General features: G+C 37.7%; 1 protein-coding gene across 1 annotated transcript; it reads left to right on the forward strand.

Moving 5' to 3' along the window:
• The first annotated feature begins 215 nt into the window (after nucleotides 1–215).
• Nucleotides 216–6,509, forward strand: BARHL2 (BarH like homeobox 2). The gene is made up of 3 exons (XM_077278187.1): nucleotides 216–1,188; nucleotides 2,943–3,168; nucleotides 5,621–6,509. Exons 1-3 carry the CDS (start codon nucleotides 660–662, stop codon nucleotides 5,931–5,933), a joined length of 1,068 nt encoding a protein of 355 aa, XP_077134302.1. The 5' UTR covers nucleotides 216–659; the 3' UTR covers nucleotides 5,934–6,509.
• The last annotated feature ends 15,292 nt before the right edge of the window (nucleotides 6,510–21,801 follow it).

A 21,801-nucleotide genomic window follows, 5' to 3' on the forward strand; every position in this document is an offset into this window, starting at 1 on the left:
GGAGATACATGGTAAAAAAAGAGCATCCTTAGTCCATAGCCCTGGTCCATGCACAGTGCAAACTGCTCCTACTCCCATTGGCTGCCTGCTCCCAACGTCAGGGCTCTCCCACCAAGGCGACCAATGCTGGAGGATGGGGAAGGAGGGCTGGGGGTCTGCTCCTGTCGGTGACGTCATGGGAGGGAGTCTCTGCAGCCCAACAGGAGAAGGATTACAAGGCAAAGAGCTGCTGCAGCAGGCAGGAGACATCTAGCCACAGTCTGAGAGCAACCTCAACTTTCAAAGAAAGTTCTCCAACAACTAGAGCCTAGACACCAGAAGCACTACAGATCTCATCCCAGCTGCACAAGGGCTATTAACATGAAATATAGCCTGGCAGGGCACAGCACTGGTACATGACACTAGATACACGTATGTAGGACTAGTCACACGTGTGCCTGTGTCCATCACTAGTCCCTTATCAGCCATTTACGCCTGCCTTATTTATTTGCATTTTTTTAAAATTAAATTTTTGAATTTATTTTATTATTTGTTTTATTTTTTATTTTATTTATTTTATTTTTTTTCCTACTGGGTTCTTTTTTAAAAAAGAAATTGTTTTGGTCTATCGATTTTTAAAGAGGATTGTCATGAAGACTTTGTCTTGAAGCACAAGCACCATGGAAGGATCCAGTTTTGGGATAGACACGATATTGTCCAATGCTGGTTCTGGCAGCCCTGGCATGTTGAATGGAGACTTTAGCAGGGATGGAAGAGATTTTAGGAATCAGGGAGCTCTCTCTCCTGGTTCGGAGATAGACACTGTGGGAAGTTCACCTTCATCTCCCATTTCGGTTACAATGGAGCCTGCAGATCAGCACCGGCTGGTGGACAGCGCTCACCTCCACCATCTCCACCACAACCATCAGCAGGTACCACCACAGCAGTCCCCACCGCATCAGGCAGCGCAGCTGGGCACTGCCCCCAGGACTTCCACCTCTTCCTTTTTAATTAAAGACATTTTGGGAGATAGCAAACCCCTAGCTGCTTGTGCCCCTTATAGCACCAGTGTCTCCTCTCCTCATCACACTCCAAAGCATGAAGGGGCTGCAGAAAGTTTTCGACCCAAGCTAGAGCAGGAGATGCAAGATGGCAAAGGAAAAGGAGAAAAGCTACGAGATGACCTGCACTCAGACATGAAAGGCCATGGTGAGTTTTTCCAAACTTCCTTAATGCACACACGGTTTATTGTGGTTCTATTCTTTTTTGTTATACCTTTTTATTTAACAGAAATAAAACAATATATATTTATTATAATTATAATTTAGCCATAAAAGTTATTGTAATTATTTTTTTATATATAATTATAAAATGACTATTAATAAATTCATATTTTATTGCTTTTACATTTGACTCTTCTACTAATGTTATATTATTTACTATTTTATTTTGAAATATTAAATTAATTGCCCCAAAAACTATAGAACAAATACAATTTCAATTACTTGAAATTATTTATCAAGAATACTTTATACTCCTGGCATTTACTTTCTGTCAAAAATATTAATTTCTTAGCTTGATATCGAAGCAATAACGTTTTTAATTTACACATAATCCCTTGTTAAATACGTGCTTGATTATTGCAAACTGTTGTGTTAATTAAAACGATCTCGCTTTTATATTGAATGCATTTATTTATTTATTTTTTTTTTTTGCAATTGTGCATTGACATCAATTATTTTACAGCGGGTTAATAATATAGAAAAAAAACACATTTTTATCCCCCGCAATAGAACCATTATCTGTTAGCTAATATCAATATGATAGAATTAATTTAACCATTCATTTTGGGATAGTCATTTTTTTTTCTTGTGCATTAATGATCAAAAACAGATGTACAGTGTGGCCTGGCGATTTTTTTTTGTGTGGAAAGCATCCTCCCCAGTGGGTCAATTAGAGAGATTATTGTTCTTCCTGCAGGGAAGATAAAAAAAACGCTGTAGAAAAAAAAACCTGGTACATACGGAGATGGTTTTTGACATATCGATTTTTCTTCAGTACAGAAAAAAAAAATACAAGGTTGATAAATAATACCTGGTCCCGTTACAATTCTCACCTGGCATGGGAAAATACGAAGGGAAAAAATAAATCAAATAAATAAGTAAATAAACAGATAAATAGAGTGATCATAAGATTAACAATAACAGCAACAACAACAGTAATAATAGTAATAATAATAATAATTATAACAATAATAAAAGGGAAACATAAATCAAATAAATAAGTAAATAAACAGATAAATATAGTGATCATAAGATTAATAATAACAACAACAGTAATAATAATAATAATAACAATAATAAAGATAATGAACTATGGAGAAAAATATAAATTAATACCTAAATTATATTATTGTGATAGTTTTTTTTAATAAAATAATATTAATAATATGAAATATTAACAAATAATTAAGCGCATAATAATAATAATAACAAATTGCGATAATAAGAAGAAAAACAAGAAGAAACATTGTATAGTGTTAAAAAAATAATGTGCATACTATTTTTAAAAAATAATGATAGTAATAATAATAATGATAGTAATAGAGTATAAAAATACACTTTTGAATCTATCTATCTATCTATCTATCTATCTATCTATCTATCCATCCAACTATCTATTATCTATATATTTATCTATCTATCTATCTATCTATCTATCTATCTATCTATCTATCTATTATCTATATATCTATCCATCCATCCATCCATCCATCCATCTATTATCTATCTGTTTTCTATCTATATATCTATTATCTATCTATCTGTTATCTATCTATCTATCTATCTATCTATCTATCTATCTATCTATCTATCTATCTATCTATCTATCTATCTATCCATCTTATATCAACCTTTTAAGTGCATTAGTTTATATGGATTATTACTTCTTTGGTCCTATAGGTACAAAGGAAGAAGGAGACAGGGAGATTTCAAGCAGTCGGGATAGTCCTCCTGTAAGGTCCAAAAAGCCCAGGAAGGCGAGGACAGCTTTCTCTGACCACCAGCTCAATCAGCTAGAGAGGAGCTTCGAGAGACAGAAGTATCTGAGTGTACAAGACCGAATGGACCTGGCTGCAGCCCTAAACCTCACAGACACCCAAGTCAAAACATGGTACCAAAACAGAAGGTGAGATTGGTGGAATGGGCACAACAACACAAATATGATGAGAAGCAAATGTGTAAAAAAAATAAAAAAATTACATAAAATTGGAAATATGTATCACCTACAATAGGGGTAATAGGGCAGGGATATGTCTGGAGGTTCTATCCGCAAACTAACTGAAGAACACCATAATCAGTCTAAAATGGCATCCACAGTATAAAATGCAGCTAAAATATTCTTACATTTGGTCCCTAAATAAATGACACGAGGGACTAACTCAAGACAATTGTGTAAATCCCAAAACAAAGTCCCTCCATCAAGCCTTTCAATAGGAATCAGTTTCTGGTTTGGATTATGTCCATTACGTCCATGAACTGGATCTAGACATACTACACATGTCATTAACTATACATGTAACATGTAATTGAAACATGTAATTAACTATGTAAATTCTACATAAGTTTCAGATTTTTAGATTCCCTCCCATTAAAGGGACCACATTTGAGTTTCTGCATCCCAGGGTATTTTTGTTGTTGTTGTTGTTAGTAATTTCATCTGAATAGTGAAAACCCCACAAAGTGCTCATAACGAGATAAATATGGCTAATTAACAGCTTCAAAGCCAAGAAAAAAAATCGCAACTAATATCCACATGAATAAATAATGTGTAAATCTTCATTACAAAACTAGGGACAGATTACTCTTCCTGTGTCCCAGGAATACACTGGGCAAGAATTCCCACTGCAGTCTAATTATGCAGTGTTGCACTGGAAACTGGCAGAATTTCGGGAGAATTCAATTAGAAATAGTGATTTTTTTTTTAAAGTCAGCAAGCCCATTTGGATATATTATTTTAATGAAACGAATGTATATTACATGAGGGTCCCTCATCCTATCTCCATTGTCCCTGTTGTCCACACTCATCTTGTAGCAGCAAATGAAGTACAATTCTATTTTCCATAATTTTCTGTCTCATTACAGACGGTTTCAGCCACCCTAATTCTGTCGGAAAAAATTAGTGTCATTTGTATGCAATGTAGATAATGTGTCAGGGGCTTGTTTATTATACCCCCCACACTCTCTTCCACCAGAGGTAACAACTCCATAGGCTCTCTGCTACACTGTTTTGGCAGAGAAATGAAAAACTCAAATCAGGATTTTGCTCTTCACTTATCAAGTCACAAGTAGGAAAATGGAGTTAAATTCTAATATAAACTCATTAGTATCATTGTGCCTCCCATGTGTCATCTTACTTGTTCTTGTTCTCCCAAGAGTACTTGAAGCTTTGGGTATGTTTCCCTTCTATACCACAATAATGTAATAATAATAATAATAATAATAATAATATGGTAGTATAGTAAAACAAATAAGTTGAAATATATAGATCCCATATTAAAGTGAACCAATAGGAATTATTTTGCAGTATTATGATATAAAGGTTGCAATATAATGGCTATACAGATAATAATAATAATAATAATAATAATAATAATAATGCAATTTTAAAACATTAAATGCTCCATTGAGCAATAATTACACTGTAGTATGGTTGACAGTCCTAATGTGATGACTGTATAAACTAATAAAATATCTATAGCAATGTAGTAAAAAATAGACACCATAGTACAAGACAATAAATAATAGTGCAGTAGTATAATATACATGATAAATATATGGTAAAATCACTTGGTACTAAGGTAATTAAAGTAAAAATAAAAAAAACACTCCATATTATTGCATCCATTAATTATACTCAGCTAATGAACAATAAGCACTGAAATAATATGTAATATAGTAGTGACTAACTGGAAATAGTAATTAAAATATTAATCACGATTTATACTTCACCAAGTGCTAAAAGTACTGTAAATAATGTGCTAAAGTAATATAGATCGTAACAGTATTAAACATGGCAATGTAGTAAAAAAAAATCAGAAAAGGTATATTATAATAATATATTGATAATAATTCAGTGGTGATGGAAATAGAAAATGGTAATAGTAATTCAATATATACTATGGATTAGTACACTTTTATTTTGCTCTTCCATGCTAATGAGATAGCAGTATAAGCAGATGTACTCATTAGAATTAGTACTAATTAAAACTAATTCTACAAGTGTTCACATTTGAGCAAACTAGGTGGAATTGATAGCATCACATGGTGGCTTCTCACTGTGCCATTGTCTGGCATCTACTGTAAGTTCCAATTGATGATGAGGATGAGACACATGTAGCACAAAGCCTCCAAAGCTCCAGAACTCTCTATAGGGGCTAAAGACAGAGCTCTGGATAGTCTTGAGTCTTTTCTTAAAGTGAATCCACCACAGCTGGAGACTTGTGGGGGGCCTGATGCTCCTCAATGGATCTTCTGCAGTCAGGACATCAGAAAAGGGCTATGTGTGATGTTAGAATGTAGAATGTCTCCAAGTGCCTGTACTGTTCTGTATACTCAATATTGATTTTATTCCTCCATAGGACAAAATGGAAGAGGCAGACAGCAGTAGGGCTGGAGCTTTTGGCTGAAGCTGGCAATTACTCTGCTCTACAGAGGATGTTCCCCTCTCCTTATTTCTATCACCCAAGCCTGCTGAGCAGTATGGACAGCACCACAGCAGCAGCAGCAGCTGCAGCAATGTACAGCAGTATGTACAGGACTCCACCTGCACCCCACCCTCAGTTACAGAGACCCCTTGTCCCCAGGGTCCTCATTCATGGTCTGGGTCCAGGGGGACAACCTGCGCTTAACCCTTTGGGTAACCCAATCCCTGGCACCCCACACACGCGGTGAAAGAGCACCTCTCTATTTTGTTTTTATTAACTACAGCACTATCACACCCCACAAGGACAAATAAAAAAAACTAAATGGAGGTAACTAGAATAAAAAAGGGACATGTGGGGGGCAATTTATGGGCACCCCCTATAAAAAGCTCAGACATCGGTATGAACTGTACTTATACAGAGCAGAACCCTATTATTGAAGAAAGAGGACTAAACTCTGTTGCAAATAAAATAAATTAAAATGATAACGGTGAAGATGAGGAAGAAGAGAAGGAAGTGGCGCACAGCCATGGATGAGGGGAGGAAGATGGAGAAGGCGCTGCGCTCCCCGGAGTCAAAGGAGCCAGGAAGGGAGAACTTTGCACTGATGTGACCCGATCCTGAGTAGTGGCAGCATGCTCTCTAATATACGATGTACATTGAAAAGACTCAAATATCATATTTATTATATGTTGTCCAGACAAAGTCATTTTTTATGTCTTTTTTTTAACAAATCAAATAAATGATTAGAGAAAAGACAGATTTTTTTTTCTTGGTGATTGAAAAGAAAAACACGAAATAATAAAATGTATCTCTTTTTTAACATAAAAGAAAAATAAAATAATTTTAATAAAATAAAATAAACAACAAAACACGATATTGGCGCAATGAGATTTATTGGTTCCATTAACTGATAAGTAACTAATTATCCTGCAGCGAAGGGGACATTGACCTCACCTGTTTGTTGGGGATAAATTGTTGTTCTAGGTAAACAAACAAATGTTCTAGGTATTTACTGCGCTTTATTTACATATCATAGGTTTGTATCGGAGACTGAGGAGGGAGGATTCGGGGGTCGCCGGCGGCGGCAGCAGCGTGGCCTCGATTCTTTTCTTTTATGAATTTTAAACAAGTTAATGAGCAAAATGAGTGATTTGTAAGGTTGGGTGGCCTGCCTGGGAACCGGGGCCGGGGCTCGGGGTGACAGCTGTTCCGGGGAAGCGGAGTCTCAGGGAACAGACAGGAGGCGGCGGCGGACACTGAGCAATTACAGGGCGGGAATCAGAGGAGCAAGTGTGCAAACAGCGCCGGCCACACGGCACCTAGCCAGGGACCACGGGGCCGAAATGTCACCTACACAGGGACCCAGGGCGCAGGGTGCATGGTGTGGGGCTGTGCTTCATCTATCTATCTATCTATCTATCTATCTATCTATCTATCTATCTATCTATCTATCCCATATCTATCTATCTATCTATCTATCTATCTATCTATCTATCTATCTATCTATCCCATGTCTATCTATCTACTATCTATCTATCTATCTATCTATCTATCTATCTATCATCTATCTATCATCTATCTATCTACAGTATCTATCTATCTATCTATCTATCTATCTATCTATCTATCCCATATCTATCTATCTATCTATCTATCTATCTATCTATCTATCTATCTATCTATCCCATGTCTATCTATCTACTATCTATCTATCTATCTATCTATCTATCTATCTATCTATCTATCATCTATCTATCATCTATCTATCTACAGTATCTATCTATCTATCTATCTATCCCATGTCTATCTATCTATCTATCTATCTATCTATCATCTATCTAGAGTATCTATCTATCTATTATCTATCTATCTATCTATCTATCTATCTATCTATCTATCTATCATCTATCTATCTATCATCTATCTATCTACAGTATCTATCTATCTATCTATCTATCTATCTATCTATCTATCTATCTATCTATCATTCATCGCTCTATTATCTATCTATCTATCTATCTATCTATCTATCTATCTATCTATCTATTAACTATCTATCTATTTATCTATTATCAATGTATCATCTATTATCTATCTATCTATCTATCTATCTACCTATCTATCATCTCTCTATCATCTATCTACAGTATCTTTCTATCTATCTATTATCTATCTATCTATCTATCTATCTATCTATCTATCTATCTATATTTCATCTATATATCATCTATCTATCTATCTATCTATCTATCTATCTATCTATCTATCTATCTATCTATCTATCTATCTATCATCTATCTAAAGAAAAATGGAACCGCACAATACCAATAAGTGGGTGCACAAGTCTCCTCAGCACAGCATATATCACTTGCCCAAATCCAGATAAATAGAAAAAGGAAGGCAGCACTCCATTTTTTTTTAGATAAAAAATGTGGTTTTATTCAGACCCACGTAGCCTTCAAGGCTTGAAAAAGGCCCAGTGTGAACAGAAACGTTGACATGCTATGTGGGTCTGAATAAAACCCCATTTTTTTCATCTAAAAACTTATTGAGTGCTGCCTTGCTTTTTCCTTTTTCTATTTATCTATCTATCTATTTCTATTTATCATTATCTTTTTATTTTCTTTTATCTAGTTATCTTGTTATCTGTATGTATATCTATATATTATTCTATCTATCTATCTATATATCCATCTATCTACCCATCTTTCTGTGTCTCTATCTGTACTGCAGCAAATGCGAAAAAAATAAAAAAACAGTTCCGTGTAGTTGAAAAAGTAATATGAAAAAAATATGTTGTCTGCAAAAGGCCTGGTAATAAAGTGTAAATTAAAGTATTGCTAAAAACATAATGCAAAAATTAGTATGCAATATACGGAGCGATAAAAATCACCATCTAATCATTATCTTCCAAGTTAAAATGTATTTACGGGTTGTAGTTTTTGCAATCGATCTAGGAGTTTCTCCTTGCCACAATTTATTAGACGTAAAACCTTAAAATAACAAGCGGAGACCGTTCAAGGTGAAGACAATATTTCCTTCCATAAAATTAGAAAGATATCCAGCAATTATGTATAAAAGATTCATGGAGCAGAATCTTCTGAGATCCTCTGAGGGTTGAGCTGCACTGGACCTTTATTGTGTTTTTCTTTTTTTTTTATGTGTCTTCTCTTTTCTGTTTGGAAAGAGCCCCCGGGCACATTTATTTGGGCTTTGCTAATTAGGCAATGGTTTGCTGATTTCTCTGCTAATAAATTTGCGTTAAAACCATATTGACCTCTGCAGTAGTCCAACAATGAGAGGGGGAAGCGCAGGAACGCCCTCCTGGTTGGTGCCTGGTATCTCATGTCATTATGCCTTGCTGGGGACCTTACAGCCAAGTGAGAGCCCAATTTTTTTTTGCCAGTCACAGCAGTCATTTCTCCTACACACCATTACTGTGTTAAAAAAAATCATAGAGGTAAAATTGGTAATTCAGTCATTTGGCAATATACAGAGATAGCAGAGCTGATGAGTTGATTGGGTTGTTTGTAAAAAAAAAATATATGCACATGTACATACACATAAGTATATATACTGTATATATATATAAAGATATACACTATATATACACATACATATAGTGTATATATACATGTATATAGAAATATATACACACAAGACGTGCATGGAAATATATACTTGCATATATTTATATATTATGTGTGTGTATATATATATATATATATATATATATATATATATATATATATATATATATATAATGTGTATATATATATTATGCACACACAATAAATGCATGGAGATATATATATTTTCTTTTTTGCATATATATATATATATATATATATATATATATATATATATATATATATATGCATGTGTGTGTATATAAATATATATATATTTATAAATACATATATATGCATATATGCATATCCATGCCCAAATAAGAATAAGTACAGTGCCCACACAACATATGCATGGATATATATATATATATATATATATATATATATATATATATATGGATATATATATGTATACACACACACACACACACACACACACACACGCGCACACACACACACACACACACACACACACACACACACACACACACACGCACATATATAACTATGTATAATAGGGATAAGATCATAATTTCACAGGGTTAAGTGCATTAATCTGGCTTCACTGCACAGTTATTAAAAAACCCCACATGAAATTGTCATCAGGAAGAACAGTCTGCAGATTACTTACAAAACATGCATGTATATCTATATCCATAATGTGCATTTTACCTACTATGCAACCTTCTGGCTATAATATAGGTATTTATACAGTAACGTACAGGATCTAGTCAATGGAGTTCGGATTTGCTTTCCATTTTAACATTTAACTTCTTTCCAAACAAAACCAACAAGTTGTAAACATTCTCCATTTTTCCTATGTATCCATGTACCCACATATCTCTCAAAATGAAGGAGATCCCTCCATTCATGGATCTGCAGCTACCAGCCCTTGTCATTTGTGAATGACACACAGACATGTGGACGTTCCAGCATTTCTTTACATGTAAATCTTTGCTTGACTATCCTACTTATTATGGCATTTCTAGAAGATCACAGTTTCTTTTATTCATTGCCTCTAGCAAATAGCAGAAGCTTTCCCAACACCAGACCCAACAGTGAGCAGTGTTCATAGTGTGGGTGGACTGTGGCTTTATCACACTTCCACTACTATGTACCCGTTATCTGAATCAACTCCCAGCAAAGAATAAAAGGGTAAGATTTCATCAGATTAAGAAAAAAAAGACACAGAATCCCAGATGTTCCATTTTCTTTATTCAGTAACCCATGAATTATGGCACAGAAATGTAAACAGTTAAAAGTTACATTTTTTTCCCCTTTGACATCTAAAATGACAATAGCAATAGAACACTCAGAACAAAGTTTCTTCCTTATCTTTTTTACAATTCCGCAGCAATAAAACGATTTAAAGTCAACTCTATCATAGAGGAGAGTGAGCGGAGCCACTGCAGGCTTCTGATTTACAGAATAATAGAGTCTATTATTTTTTGGAAGAGTTGAAGAGATCGTTCACAAAAAAAAGGCCACAAGACCCTTCTGAGGAAAGTAAAGATGCAATGGGGTGAGGAGGAATTGTTGTGCACACATTGGAATCTGCAATAGTCTATCAGCACAAGTGTTATATAAGTGGCTCTGAGCAGCCATAAAACCCTGGGTATGTGCCTGACTTTGGCTCTCAGATTTTTTTTTTCCATTTCTCTAGTTTTTCTATAATTTTCTGGTCATTTTCAAGGAGCTAAAAAGTTTAAGAAAAACATGGAGGAAACAGAAAAATGCAGTTATTATATTCATAGGCAGCAGGTAAAGTGCAGGAGTGATTCAGCACCGGGGACAGCTCCAACCTATAATCCTAGTCATGGATATAAGCAATCATTTAGGTACTGAAGGAGGAATGATTGAAACCCATGTAGTGTCAGATGTTAATATTAATTATTATTATAATATTAATTATTATTATTACACTTGTCAATAAGGATCAAAGTCATATAATAGAAGAATTATCTTTGGCACAAGTCATGATCCGATTGTGCCCGCCCATTTCTAAATAGATGACCGCTCACCATGCAAATAACCTTGAAGAAGACCGCACAGGTCGAAAGGTCGCTTTCATGTATCTACATCAATGTTTTGTATTAAAGCATCACTTATTGCAACATAATTTTTTTTTGGCACTTATTTTCCAATCCAATCTATTTTTTATAATCTAAAGATCGATTACCATCATACTCAGGATAAACCTAAATGAACACTATTGCTGTACATCACAGATTTGATCACACTTTGCATTCTGATACAATATCTGTTTGTATTTTTTAAAATTGGGAATAGTTCCAGGAAAAAAAACACTAAATAAATAACTGTGGCTGGTGCAACGCTTTCAGATTTTGATGTTGTCTTAGTTTTTTTTTTTTTTTTAGCCAAAAACAGATGTGGATCCAATATGAAAGATAAGTATAAGGGAAACATCTCTGTCCAGTTTGTAGCCACTTTGGTTAAAAAACATCAAAAACCGCATGTGTAAATACTAAAGTATTCAGTATACCTCTCCTTTTAGGTTCCACTACTGCTCTTGGCATAAAACTCAGGATGCACAGCTTATACAGTTTTTGATGTAGTTTTTTTTTTAGCCAAACACAGGAGTAAATACAGTAGAATGGAAATTTGTAAGATTTTTCATTATATATTTTCCTTCTTTTGTATCCAATGTCTGACTTAAAAAACAAAACAAAAACTGCACGTAGGAATCCAGACTAAAAACTAAAAAGATTATTTTTGTCCCGAAGGCCTCCTTTAAGAAAACGTTTTTAATCTTTTCTTTGCTTGCAAAAAATGACAACAAATGGAAGCTTTTTTCCCAAGATTTTTGCAGGTGTGCTTGCCAGTATTTCTTCAATGAACTATATGTGATAAATGCATTTTTATGGACGAAAAAAATCTGGAAAGACAATGGGTGCAATAGGGTCTTATTCGAGTCGAGAAAGAAAAAAGGAGGCTATTGTGCTCACTTGTAAATGCTTAAAAAGGCTGCATTAGACCCACAATGTGGAGAGCAAGTATGGCTGGAGAAGAATGGGTTGAAGTCTGTGCTGCCGGGGGATCAATGATGAGCAGGAAAACAGAAATACGCTTAATTCGCCAACGCGTTTCGAAGTGACACACATCTTCCTCTATGCTTCGAAACACATTGATTTTAGTGTGATGTACATTTTCTACAGGCTTTTATGTAATATCTGGTTGCAGCGTTTTTGGCCAAGTATAATGACCACAAATGGCAAGTTAAATACCATGGTCAGCATATTCCAGCAAAAACATTGTGAAGTCACTCTAAAGAGGTTTTCCTAAAGAAGATTTAATTCCCATTTCAAATTTTTTGCTTAATTATATTTGTGAGCAAAAACTATTGGAAGAACAGGAGTCTTGAAAATAGGTTATTCCATCAGACAATATATTCTACAAAAATTTGGCACTCAAATGGATGGAAATTTTCAAATTTTAATGTCAGTCCAAGAATAGTACAATATAGCAGACGTTTTGCACTAAGATGGCCTTCATCAGTGTACTTTCTAATAAATGGAAAATAATTTTATCAACATCAGTGTATACATCCAAAGCCACATTTGTCAAAATATAAGTAAAATTAAAATATGCAAAAACTGAACATTTTATCTAATACCCAGAAATATGATCAAGAGTCACATGGTAAGTTCTGAGAGAAAATAGTATATTTGAATGAACCTACCCAACTGGTCATCCAGAAAAGGAAGAAGGACACAGTGTCTAGTGTTGTGTATAATCTGTAAGTTATTATTATTATTATTTATTTATATAGCACCATTGATTCCAAGGTGCTGTACATGAGAAGGGGTTACATACAAATTACAGATATCACTTACATTGAGCAAACTAACAATGACAGACTAATACAGAGGGGAGAGGACCCTCCCCTTGCAGGCTTACATTCTACAGGATGGTGTGGAAGGAGACAGTAGGTTGGGGGTTGCAGTAGCTCCGGTGATGGTGAGGCGGTAGCTCCGGTAGTGGTGATGAAGCATCAGAGTCATTACAGGCTGTAGGCTTTCCTGAAGAGGTAGGTTTTCAGGTTCTGTCTGAAAGATTCAAATGTGGTTGATAGTCGAATGTGTTGGGGCACAGAATTCCAGAGGATGGGGGATATTCGGGAGAAGTCTTGGAGGCAAATAGGTGAGAAGCAAATAAGTATGGAGGAGAGAAGGAGGTCTTGGGAGGACCGGAGATTACGTGAGGGAAGATATCGGGAGATTAGTTCAGAGATATATGGAGGAGAAAGGTTATGGATGGCTTTGTAGGTCAGTGTTAGTAGTTTAAACTGGATATGCTGGGAAATTGGGAGCCAGTGAAGGGATTTGCAAAGAGGGCAAGCAGGAGTGTAGCGAGGAAAGAGATTAATTAGTCAGGCAGCAGAGTTAAGGATGGACTGGAGGTGTGCGAGAGTGTTAGGAGGTAGGCCACAGAGTAGGATGTTGCAGTAGTCGAGGCGGTAGATGATGAGGGCATGCACAAGCACTTTAGTAGATTGAGTGTTGAGGAAAGGACGGATTCTGGAAATAATTTTGAGCTGGAGGCGACAGGATGTGGAAAGAGCTTGGATTTGCAGTTTGAATGACAGGACAGAGATGTGACGTCTGGGCCAGAGAGGTAGATCTGAGTGTCATCAGCATAAAGGTCACACAGCAGGGCGCGGGAGTGCCGCTGACATCAAAGCAGGACAAGAGCCTATACAGGCCACTCCATAGTGTGACGGCCCTCTCAATCAGGCTCCATCCACCCAGGACACAGAGACTATATTTGGCCCTACAACGAGGTTATGCCTGGAAGGGATCGTTTACTTATCCTCTACCACTGCCACTGTTTTGTATATATATACCAAGGATCAGAGTAACCCCATGAATAAGACCCGGGAGGGTCGAAACGTTGGGTTCTTTCTACAAGTATCAATGTGGTAACCTTTTGTATATTATGTTTGAATAAATTTGGCACAAACCTTTTTTTGCATCATACCAGAATTGAGTGTGCGGTAAATTTCTCTACATGATCAGCATAAAGGTGGTACTGGAATCCATGGGACTTTATGAGTTGTCCCAGGCCAAGTGCATATATTGAGAAGAGTAGGGGTCCTAGAACAGAACCTTGGGGGACTCCAACAGAGAGTGGGTGGGATGAGGAGGTATTGTGGGAGTGGGAGATGCTGAATGTGTGGTTGGAAAGGTATGAGGAGATCTAGGACAGGGTGAGGTCTTTGATGCCAAAGGAAGAGAGGATCTGTAGTAGGAGGCAATGGTCAACTGTGTCGAAAGCAGAGGACAGATCTAGAAGTAGGGGTATAGAGTATTGTCCATTAGCTTTGGCTGTAAGTAGGTCATTAGTAATTTTTTTTAGGGCAGTCTCAGTGGAATGATGGGGACAGAAACCAGATTGTAGATTGTCAAAGAGCAAGTTAGATGAGAGGTGGCAGGAAAGTTCAGCATGGACGTGCTGCTCCTGGAGTTTTGTAGTGAATGGGAGCAGTGATATTGGGTGATAGCTGGACATAGCGGTTGGGTCGAGGGTTGGCTTTTTAAGAATATGCACGATTGTGGCATGTTTGAAAGCAGAAGGGAAGGTTCCAGAAGTTAGTGATAGGTTGAAGAGATGGGTTTGGGATGGGATAAGTATAGTGGTGAGGTTGGGGAGGAGGTGGGATGGGATGGGGTCTAGTGCACAAGTGGTGAGGTGTGATTTGGAGAGGAGACAATTAAGCCCCCCTTCAGTGATGTTGGAGAGAGGGGTTATGGGGTTTGGGCATTGGTCTGGTATACAAAGGGGTTGTGGTTGAACAGTAAAGACTTGCCTTGTTTGTTCGATCTTATTTTTGAAGGGTGTGGCAAAGTCCTCAACAGAGATGAGGGGGCAGTGGTGGGCGGAGGAGGGAGTTAAAAGTTTTGAATAACTGTTTGGGGTTGTAGGATAGGGAAGATAAGAGGGTTGTGACATAGGCCTGTTTAGCAGAGGTGAAGGCAGATTTGAAAGCGAGTGTTGTTTGTTTGAGTGCAGTGAAATCATCTTGCAAGTTTGTTTTCTTCCAACACAGCTCTGCCACCATGGACACTTGCCAGAGCTTTTTAGTGATGTTATTGTGCCAGGGTTGTCTATTGATAAGTCAGACTCATAAATGCCAACATATAGAGAGTAAATGAAAAAATAGTAGAAATAAAAAAGACACTACAGAGGTATAGTAACCAGGAAATGATATGGAAAACCACAGAGAAAAATATACACAAATTTAAATATGCCATGATTGCAGGAGGTGTAATGAACACGAGGCCACTGCTAGTTCCAATGTGTGCCATGACACAGGTTAAAACCCGAATCTATATGCATACTGGGCGGGATTAGCGCAGAAAAGATAGCAAATGGGAAAAAGACATCTGTAGAGTCACCTGATGTGAAGTCATCTGTTGCTATGGAGAAAGGGGAACCCGGTAAATGAAGGAAGTTAGGACTCAGGCGTATCTTGTAGGTAATCATATGTATGGCGTGCTTGTCAAGAACAGGAAGCGTGTGTTCCACCAGTAGTGATATAGATGGTAAGTGTGTCATCTTGAAGATAATCATATGCATGTCATGTGTGTCAAGAGCAGGAAGTGACATCAGAAGAACTTATGGCCCAGCAATTGTAGGATTAGTATTGTAGGGAAGGAGACACTAGTAGGATTATGGTAGTAAGGAAAACTGGGAAAAGGAAGAGCACACAATAGGGTTTTAAATGTTGAAATAATATAGAAACCAACATGGATCTGCTCACCTGGTGGTGTTGCAACAAAGCAACATGTATCAAACGCATATATCAGCAGCTGCAGGACACAAGTCCAAAGGACTTAGAGAAAGAACTTATCTGGGTGAAGTGTCGCTTGATATGCTGCTGATAATTATATCCAAAAAACATTTTCCTTGAAAACTTTATTTTAGTAGGTTTACAAAGTCAACGCATTTCAAGGTCAATGTAGGACGTATTCACCAGGACAAAAACATTTTCAGCAGTGCAACAAGTGACACTTCACCGGGATATATTCTATTAGGATTATGGTGAATCCAGAAAAAAAGAGAAAGAGGCAAGTTGAATTACATTTGGCTCCAAAAATGGAGAAGAAAATATCATATAAATTTGTATATTTTGCCAAGAAAGAACATAGACACTCTCTGAATGACATAGAGGTGAACACCACCTATGCGTCACAATCAACCATGTATACAATTAACAATTAAGGGAATATAGAGTATACATATATTTATATGAATGCAAACAAATCATAGTCCCTATTTAAGCCAGAGATGGGATCTCATGTATCCAGAAGGCCACCCTACATTTGAGTAAACGTACTCGATCACCTCCCCGTCTACGAGGGGGAGCGTGTTCAATTACTTGAAATTTCTGTTGTGATTGTGAGACATTATGTCCCACATGGGTAAAATGATGGGGTAAAGGTAATAGAATGTTCTTAAATCTGTTGATGGATTAGTACTTGGATATCCAATCTTTGATGGGCTGTGTCATTTCCCCTATATATAAGAGCCCACAGGAACATTTGATAAGATACACAACATATGATGTGTCACATATACACATAATATGTCACATAATCTTTAATAGAATATTTATTTACCGGATAGGGATGATGAATCAAATTGCCCCGTAGTACATTATTTCACAGATGCCACTGCAATCATGGAAAGGTGCCGGTCTTAGGGGTCTGTAAAAACCGCTGTCAATTTGTATTGCGTGCAGTGCTAAAGTCAGCATGTATTAAAGAATCCCTTATAATGGGAGCATGTTTAAAACAAGGAAGAAAAAGATAAGTTAAGTTAAGTCCCCTATGGATGGATATGCTGTTTGTAGAATGTTCCAATGTTTGTGTGTGGACCTTTGTAATATATAAGCAAAGGATGGTAAGTATGAACAAACAGAATCCGGTCAGTCATTTGAGGACAAGTGAATGGAATTGAATTAGAAGCCTGTTGTAAAATGTCAAAAGGTTAACCCCTTTCAATAAATTTATGCCACTTTTCTTCCAATCTCCATGTACATAAATCCAGATTCTTAACAATCCATTTGACTCATTGGAATTGTGATTTAGGAATAGATTGTATCATAGCCAGAGGTTGGAGGCTTGTAAAATGCAATAGACCATTTCGGTCTGTAGGTTTTGTATACTGTGATGCAGCGGTAGGACCATACACAGTGAAATGGCAGTGACCCAAGCAAGTTCAAAAAAACGTTCTTTTATTGTGTTACTTCACACAGTCAATATAGTATACGGCTTCTTCATACAGTCCATTAATAATGCATGGCTACATGATGCAGTCAATACACAGGCCGATCTTCCCTCTGTCCAGTTTCGCTGGGTGACCGCACGCCGGTAACAAGTCTCTGTACTCCACACAGAGAGAGCTCTGCAGACAACTGCCCTGTCTGCTTCCAAGAACACACTGACACACCTCCCCCACTACTAAAGGGCTTTTTAATCAGTCACTGCATCACTATTCTAAGTACAGCCACTCCTGTGTCTGTAGTATGCCCTCATGGCCTCACTACGCTTCCACGCACATTCTGGAGAGCACATACAGCGCTCCCTAGCTGTAACAGGGGTCACTGCCTCACATATCCTCCCCCTGTTCATACCTGTGGGGTTGAACATTTGTTATCCCATAAGGGCGAAAGACAGGGCATTGGTAGGCCCCCTGACATCCCCGCTCGACACTACATTAAGAAACCAAAGTAGGGACCGAAACCATCGATCATCGCACGCATCCTCCCCTTTGCATTTCTCCTCTATATTTCATTACGGGACCACCCATCCCGATCTCCATTGCAGAAGCCAAACCCTCTTTTCTGATTGACTGCAGATTTGGGCCAGTTTTGGGTGGTCTTTACTTTGTTTACTTCAGGTTCACTAACCCCACGGGCCATCCTGTCACCTGAGTATCTGCTTTTCGGCCCCTGGTACCATTTCCTCTGTACCCTTACCCATGCCTCAGTGACTATATCACGCTGAAATGCCGCGGACCGTGCTGGCAACTCTGAGCATATATCTGAGCATATATCTGAGCATATATCTGCACTACGCCGCACCCGAACCTGAGCCTCCCGACACTGCTGTCTAGCGAGCACCCTATCTAATTTACCCTGACCTCCGGCCCCATCCTTGACCGGTGCCAGAGGGTTCCTCGTGCGCACGTCCCCAGTCGCCTCTGCGACCATACACTCTCGGCTCTTCTCATACCTGCGTCTTTTATATCTGTGCCTCTGTGTGGGACCCTGGATCTGAGCTGTCCCGACCTTACCAGGGAACACCTCCAGCTCAGGGTTCCACGCTTCCATTCACATTCTGGAGAGCACATATTGCGCCCCCTAGCTGTAACAGGGGTCACTGCCTCACAATACCGATTGGTTGTTAAGTATCCTAAGGTGTCTTTAAGTAACATAGTGTCCATAAAATTATTTTGATGAATATTATGAGACACTGTAAATCCCAAACGGGGCCAAGATGAGTTGAGTCCTGAAGAATTAATGGAGAGTTACAAGCGGGCCTCCCATATGAAGAAAATATCATCAATATAAAGTTTCCATAATATGTAATGTGCCTGAAATAAGGTATTATGTTAGAGAACCAATTCTGTGAATAAAGCCATATAACAGTTTGCATATGGGGGACCACATTCGAGCCCATGGCGGTACCATTGATTTATAAATAAAAAGAATCTTGAAATAAAAATAATTTTTAGTAAATACCAAAGTCAATAATTCAATACCAAGTTCTTTGACCTCTGGATTACCGTAATTTGTAACTAAAGTAATAAATTGTGTATTGATTTAATACATAAAGTGTGGGGAATAGATGTATATAGATTATTTACATCAAAAGTCGCTAAAATCACCTCAGAGGAAACTTGTTTCAAATTTGTAATGTTCTGGAGAAACGCTCCTGTATCTAGGAGAAATAAATGAGTGTTTTTAGTGAATGGAGTAAGTATATTTTCCATAAAAATTGACAATGGTGAAAATAAGGACTCAGTAGAAGCAACAATGGGTCGACCAAGGGGGTGTTCTAAACATTTATGGATTTTGGGTAGAATGACCTGAAAAACATAGCCAGGGCAACTAAGGAATGGCTCAGTAAGAAACATTTCAAGGTCTTGGAGTGGCCTAGCCAGTCTCCAGAACTGAATCCAATAGAAAATCTTTGGAGGGAGCTGAAACTCAATGTTCCCCAACGATAGCCCCGAAACCTGAAAGATCTGGAGAAGGTCTGTATAGAGGAGTGTGCCATAATCCATGCTGCAGTCTGTGCAAACTTGGTCAAGAACTACAGGAAACGGCTGACCTCTCTAATTGCAAACAAAGGTTTCTGTACCAAACATTAAGTTCTGTTTTTCCACTGTATCAAATGCTTAATTCATGCAATAAAATGCAAATTAATTATGTAGCAATCATACAATGTGATTTTCTGGATTTTTTTAAGATTCTGTCTCTCACAGTTGAAGTGTACCTATAATAAAAATGACAGCCCTCTCCATTTTATGTAGGTGGGAAAGCTTGCAAAATCGGTAGTGTCTCAAATACTTATTTTCCCCACTGTACTGTATATATATATATATATATATATATAGAGAGAGAGAGAGAGAGAGAGAGAGAGAGAGTACAGACCAAAAGTTTGGACACACCTTCTCATTAAAAGATTTTTCTGTATTTTTATGACTATGAAAATTGTACATTCACACTGAAGGCATCGAAACTATGAATTAACACATGTGGAATTATATACTTAACAAAAAAGTGTGAAACAACTGAAATTATGTCTTATATTCTAGGTTCTTCAAAGTAGCCACCTTTTGCTTTGATGACTGCTTTGCACACTCTTGCCATTCTCTTGATGAGCTTCAAGAGGTAGTCACCGGGAATGGTTTTAACTTCACAGGTGTGCCCTGTCAGGCTTAATAAGTGGGATTTCTTGCCTTATAAATGGGGTTGGGACCATCAGTTGTGCTGTGCAGAAGTCTGGTGGATACACAGCTAATAGTCCTACTGAATAGACTATTAGAATTTGTATTATGGCAAGAAAAAAGCAGCTAAGTAAAGAATGAGTGGCCATCATTACTTTAAGAAATGATGGTCAGTCAGTCCGAAAAATTGGGAAAAATTTGAGAGTGTCCCCAAGTGCAGTGGCAAAAACCATCAAGCGCTACAAAGAAACTGGCTCACATGAGGACCGACCCAGGAAAGGAAGACCAAGAGTCACCTCTGCTTCTGAGGATAAGTTTATCAGAGTCACCAGCCTCAGAAATCGCAGGTTAACAGCAGCTCAGATTAGAGACCAGGTCAATGCCACACAGAGTTCTAGCAGCATACACATCTCTAAAACAACTGTTAAGAGGAGACTTTGTGCAGCAGGCCTTCATGGTAAAATAGCTGCTAGGAAATCACTGCTAAGGACAGGCAACAAGCAGAAGAGACTTGTTTGGGCTAAAGAACACATAGAATGGACATTAGACCAGTGGAAATCTGTGCTTTGGTCTGATGAGTCCAAATTTGAGATCTTTGGTTCCAACCACCATGTCTTTGTGCGACACAGAAAAGGTGAACAGATGGACTCTGCATGCCTGGTTCCCACCGTGAAGCATGGAGGAGGAGGTGTGATGGTGTGGGGGTGCTTTGCTGTGACACTGTTGGGGATTTATTCAAAATTGAAGGCATACTGAACCAGCATGGCTACCACAGCATCTTGCAGCGGCATGCTATTCCATCCGGTTTGTGTTTAGTTGGACCATCATTTATTTTTCAACAGGACAATGACCCCAAACACACCTCCAGGCTGTGTAAGGGCTATTTGACCAAGAAGGAGAGTGATGGGGTGCCACGCCAGATGACCTGGCCTCCACAGTCACCAGACCTGAACCCAATCGAGATGGTTTGGGGTGAGCTGGACCGCAGAGTGAAGGCAAAAGGGCCAACAAGTGCTTAGCATCTCTGGGAGCTCCTTCAAGATTGTTGGAAGACCATTCCCAGTGACTACCTCTTGAAGCTCATCAAGAGAATGCCAAGAGTGTGCAAAGCAGTCATTAAAGCAAAAGGTGGCTACTTTGGAGAACCTAGAATATAAGACATATTTTCAGTTGTTTCACACTTTTTTGTTAAGTATATAATTCCTCATGTGTTAATTCATAGTTTTGATGCCTTTAGTGTGAATGTACAATTTTCATAGTCATGAAAATGCAGAAAAATGAGGTGTCACCAAACTTTTGGTCTGTACCGTGTGTATGTATATATATATATATATATATATATATATATATATATATATAAAAAGATCTTAGACTCTTATTTTTCATACTTGTACTGTGGAATTAATAGCGAAATTGTCTGTCTCTATCTCTCTATTAAAGTGAAGTCTGCATGATAGGTGAAGGCATATTTCTTGACTAAAAATGCCAGAGGAAGGTAACAGGTCA

Source organism: Ranitomeya variabilis, chromosome 8, assembly GCF_051348905.1.
Source record: "Ranitomeya variabilis isolate aRanVar5 chromosome 8, aRanVar5.hap1, whole genome shotgun sequence".
Taxonomy (NCBI): Eukaryota; Metazoa; Chordata; class Amphibia; order Anura; family Dendrobatidae; genus Ranitomeya; species Ranitomeya variabilis.

Coding starts and splice junctions, on each gene's coding strand:
- BARHL2 (XM_077278187.1), top strand. CDS start 660: ATGGAAGGATCCAGTTTTGGGATAGACACGATATTGTCCAATGCTGGT. Junction 1,189..2,942: donor CTCAGACATGAAAGGCCATG/GTGAGTTTTTCC, acceptor TTGGTCCTATAG/GTACAAAGGAAGAAGGAGAC. Junction 3,169..5,620: donor ACATGGTACCAAAACAGAAG/GTGAGATTGGTG, acceptor ATTCCTCCATAG/GACAAAATGGAAGAGGCAGA.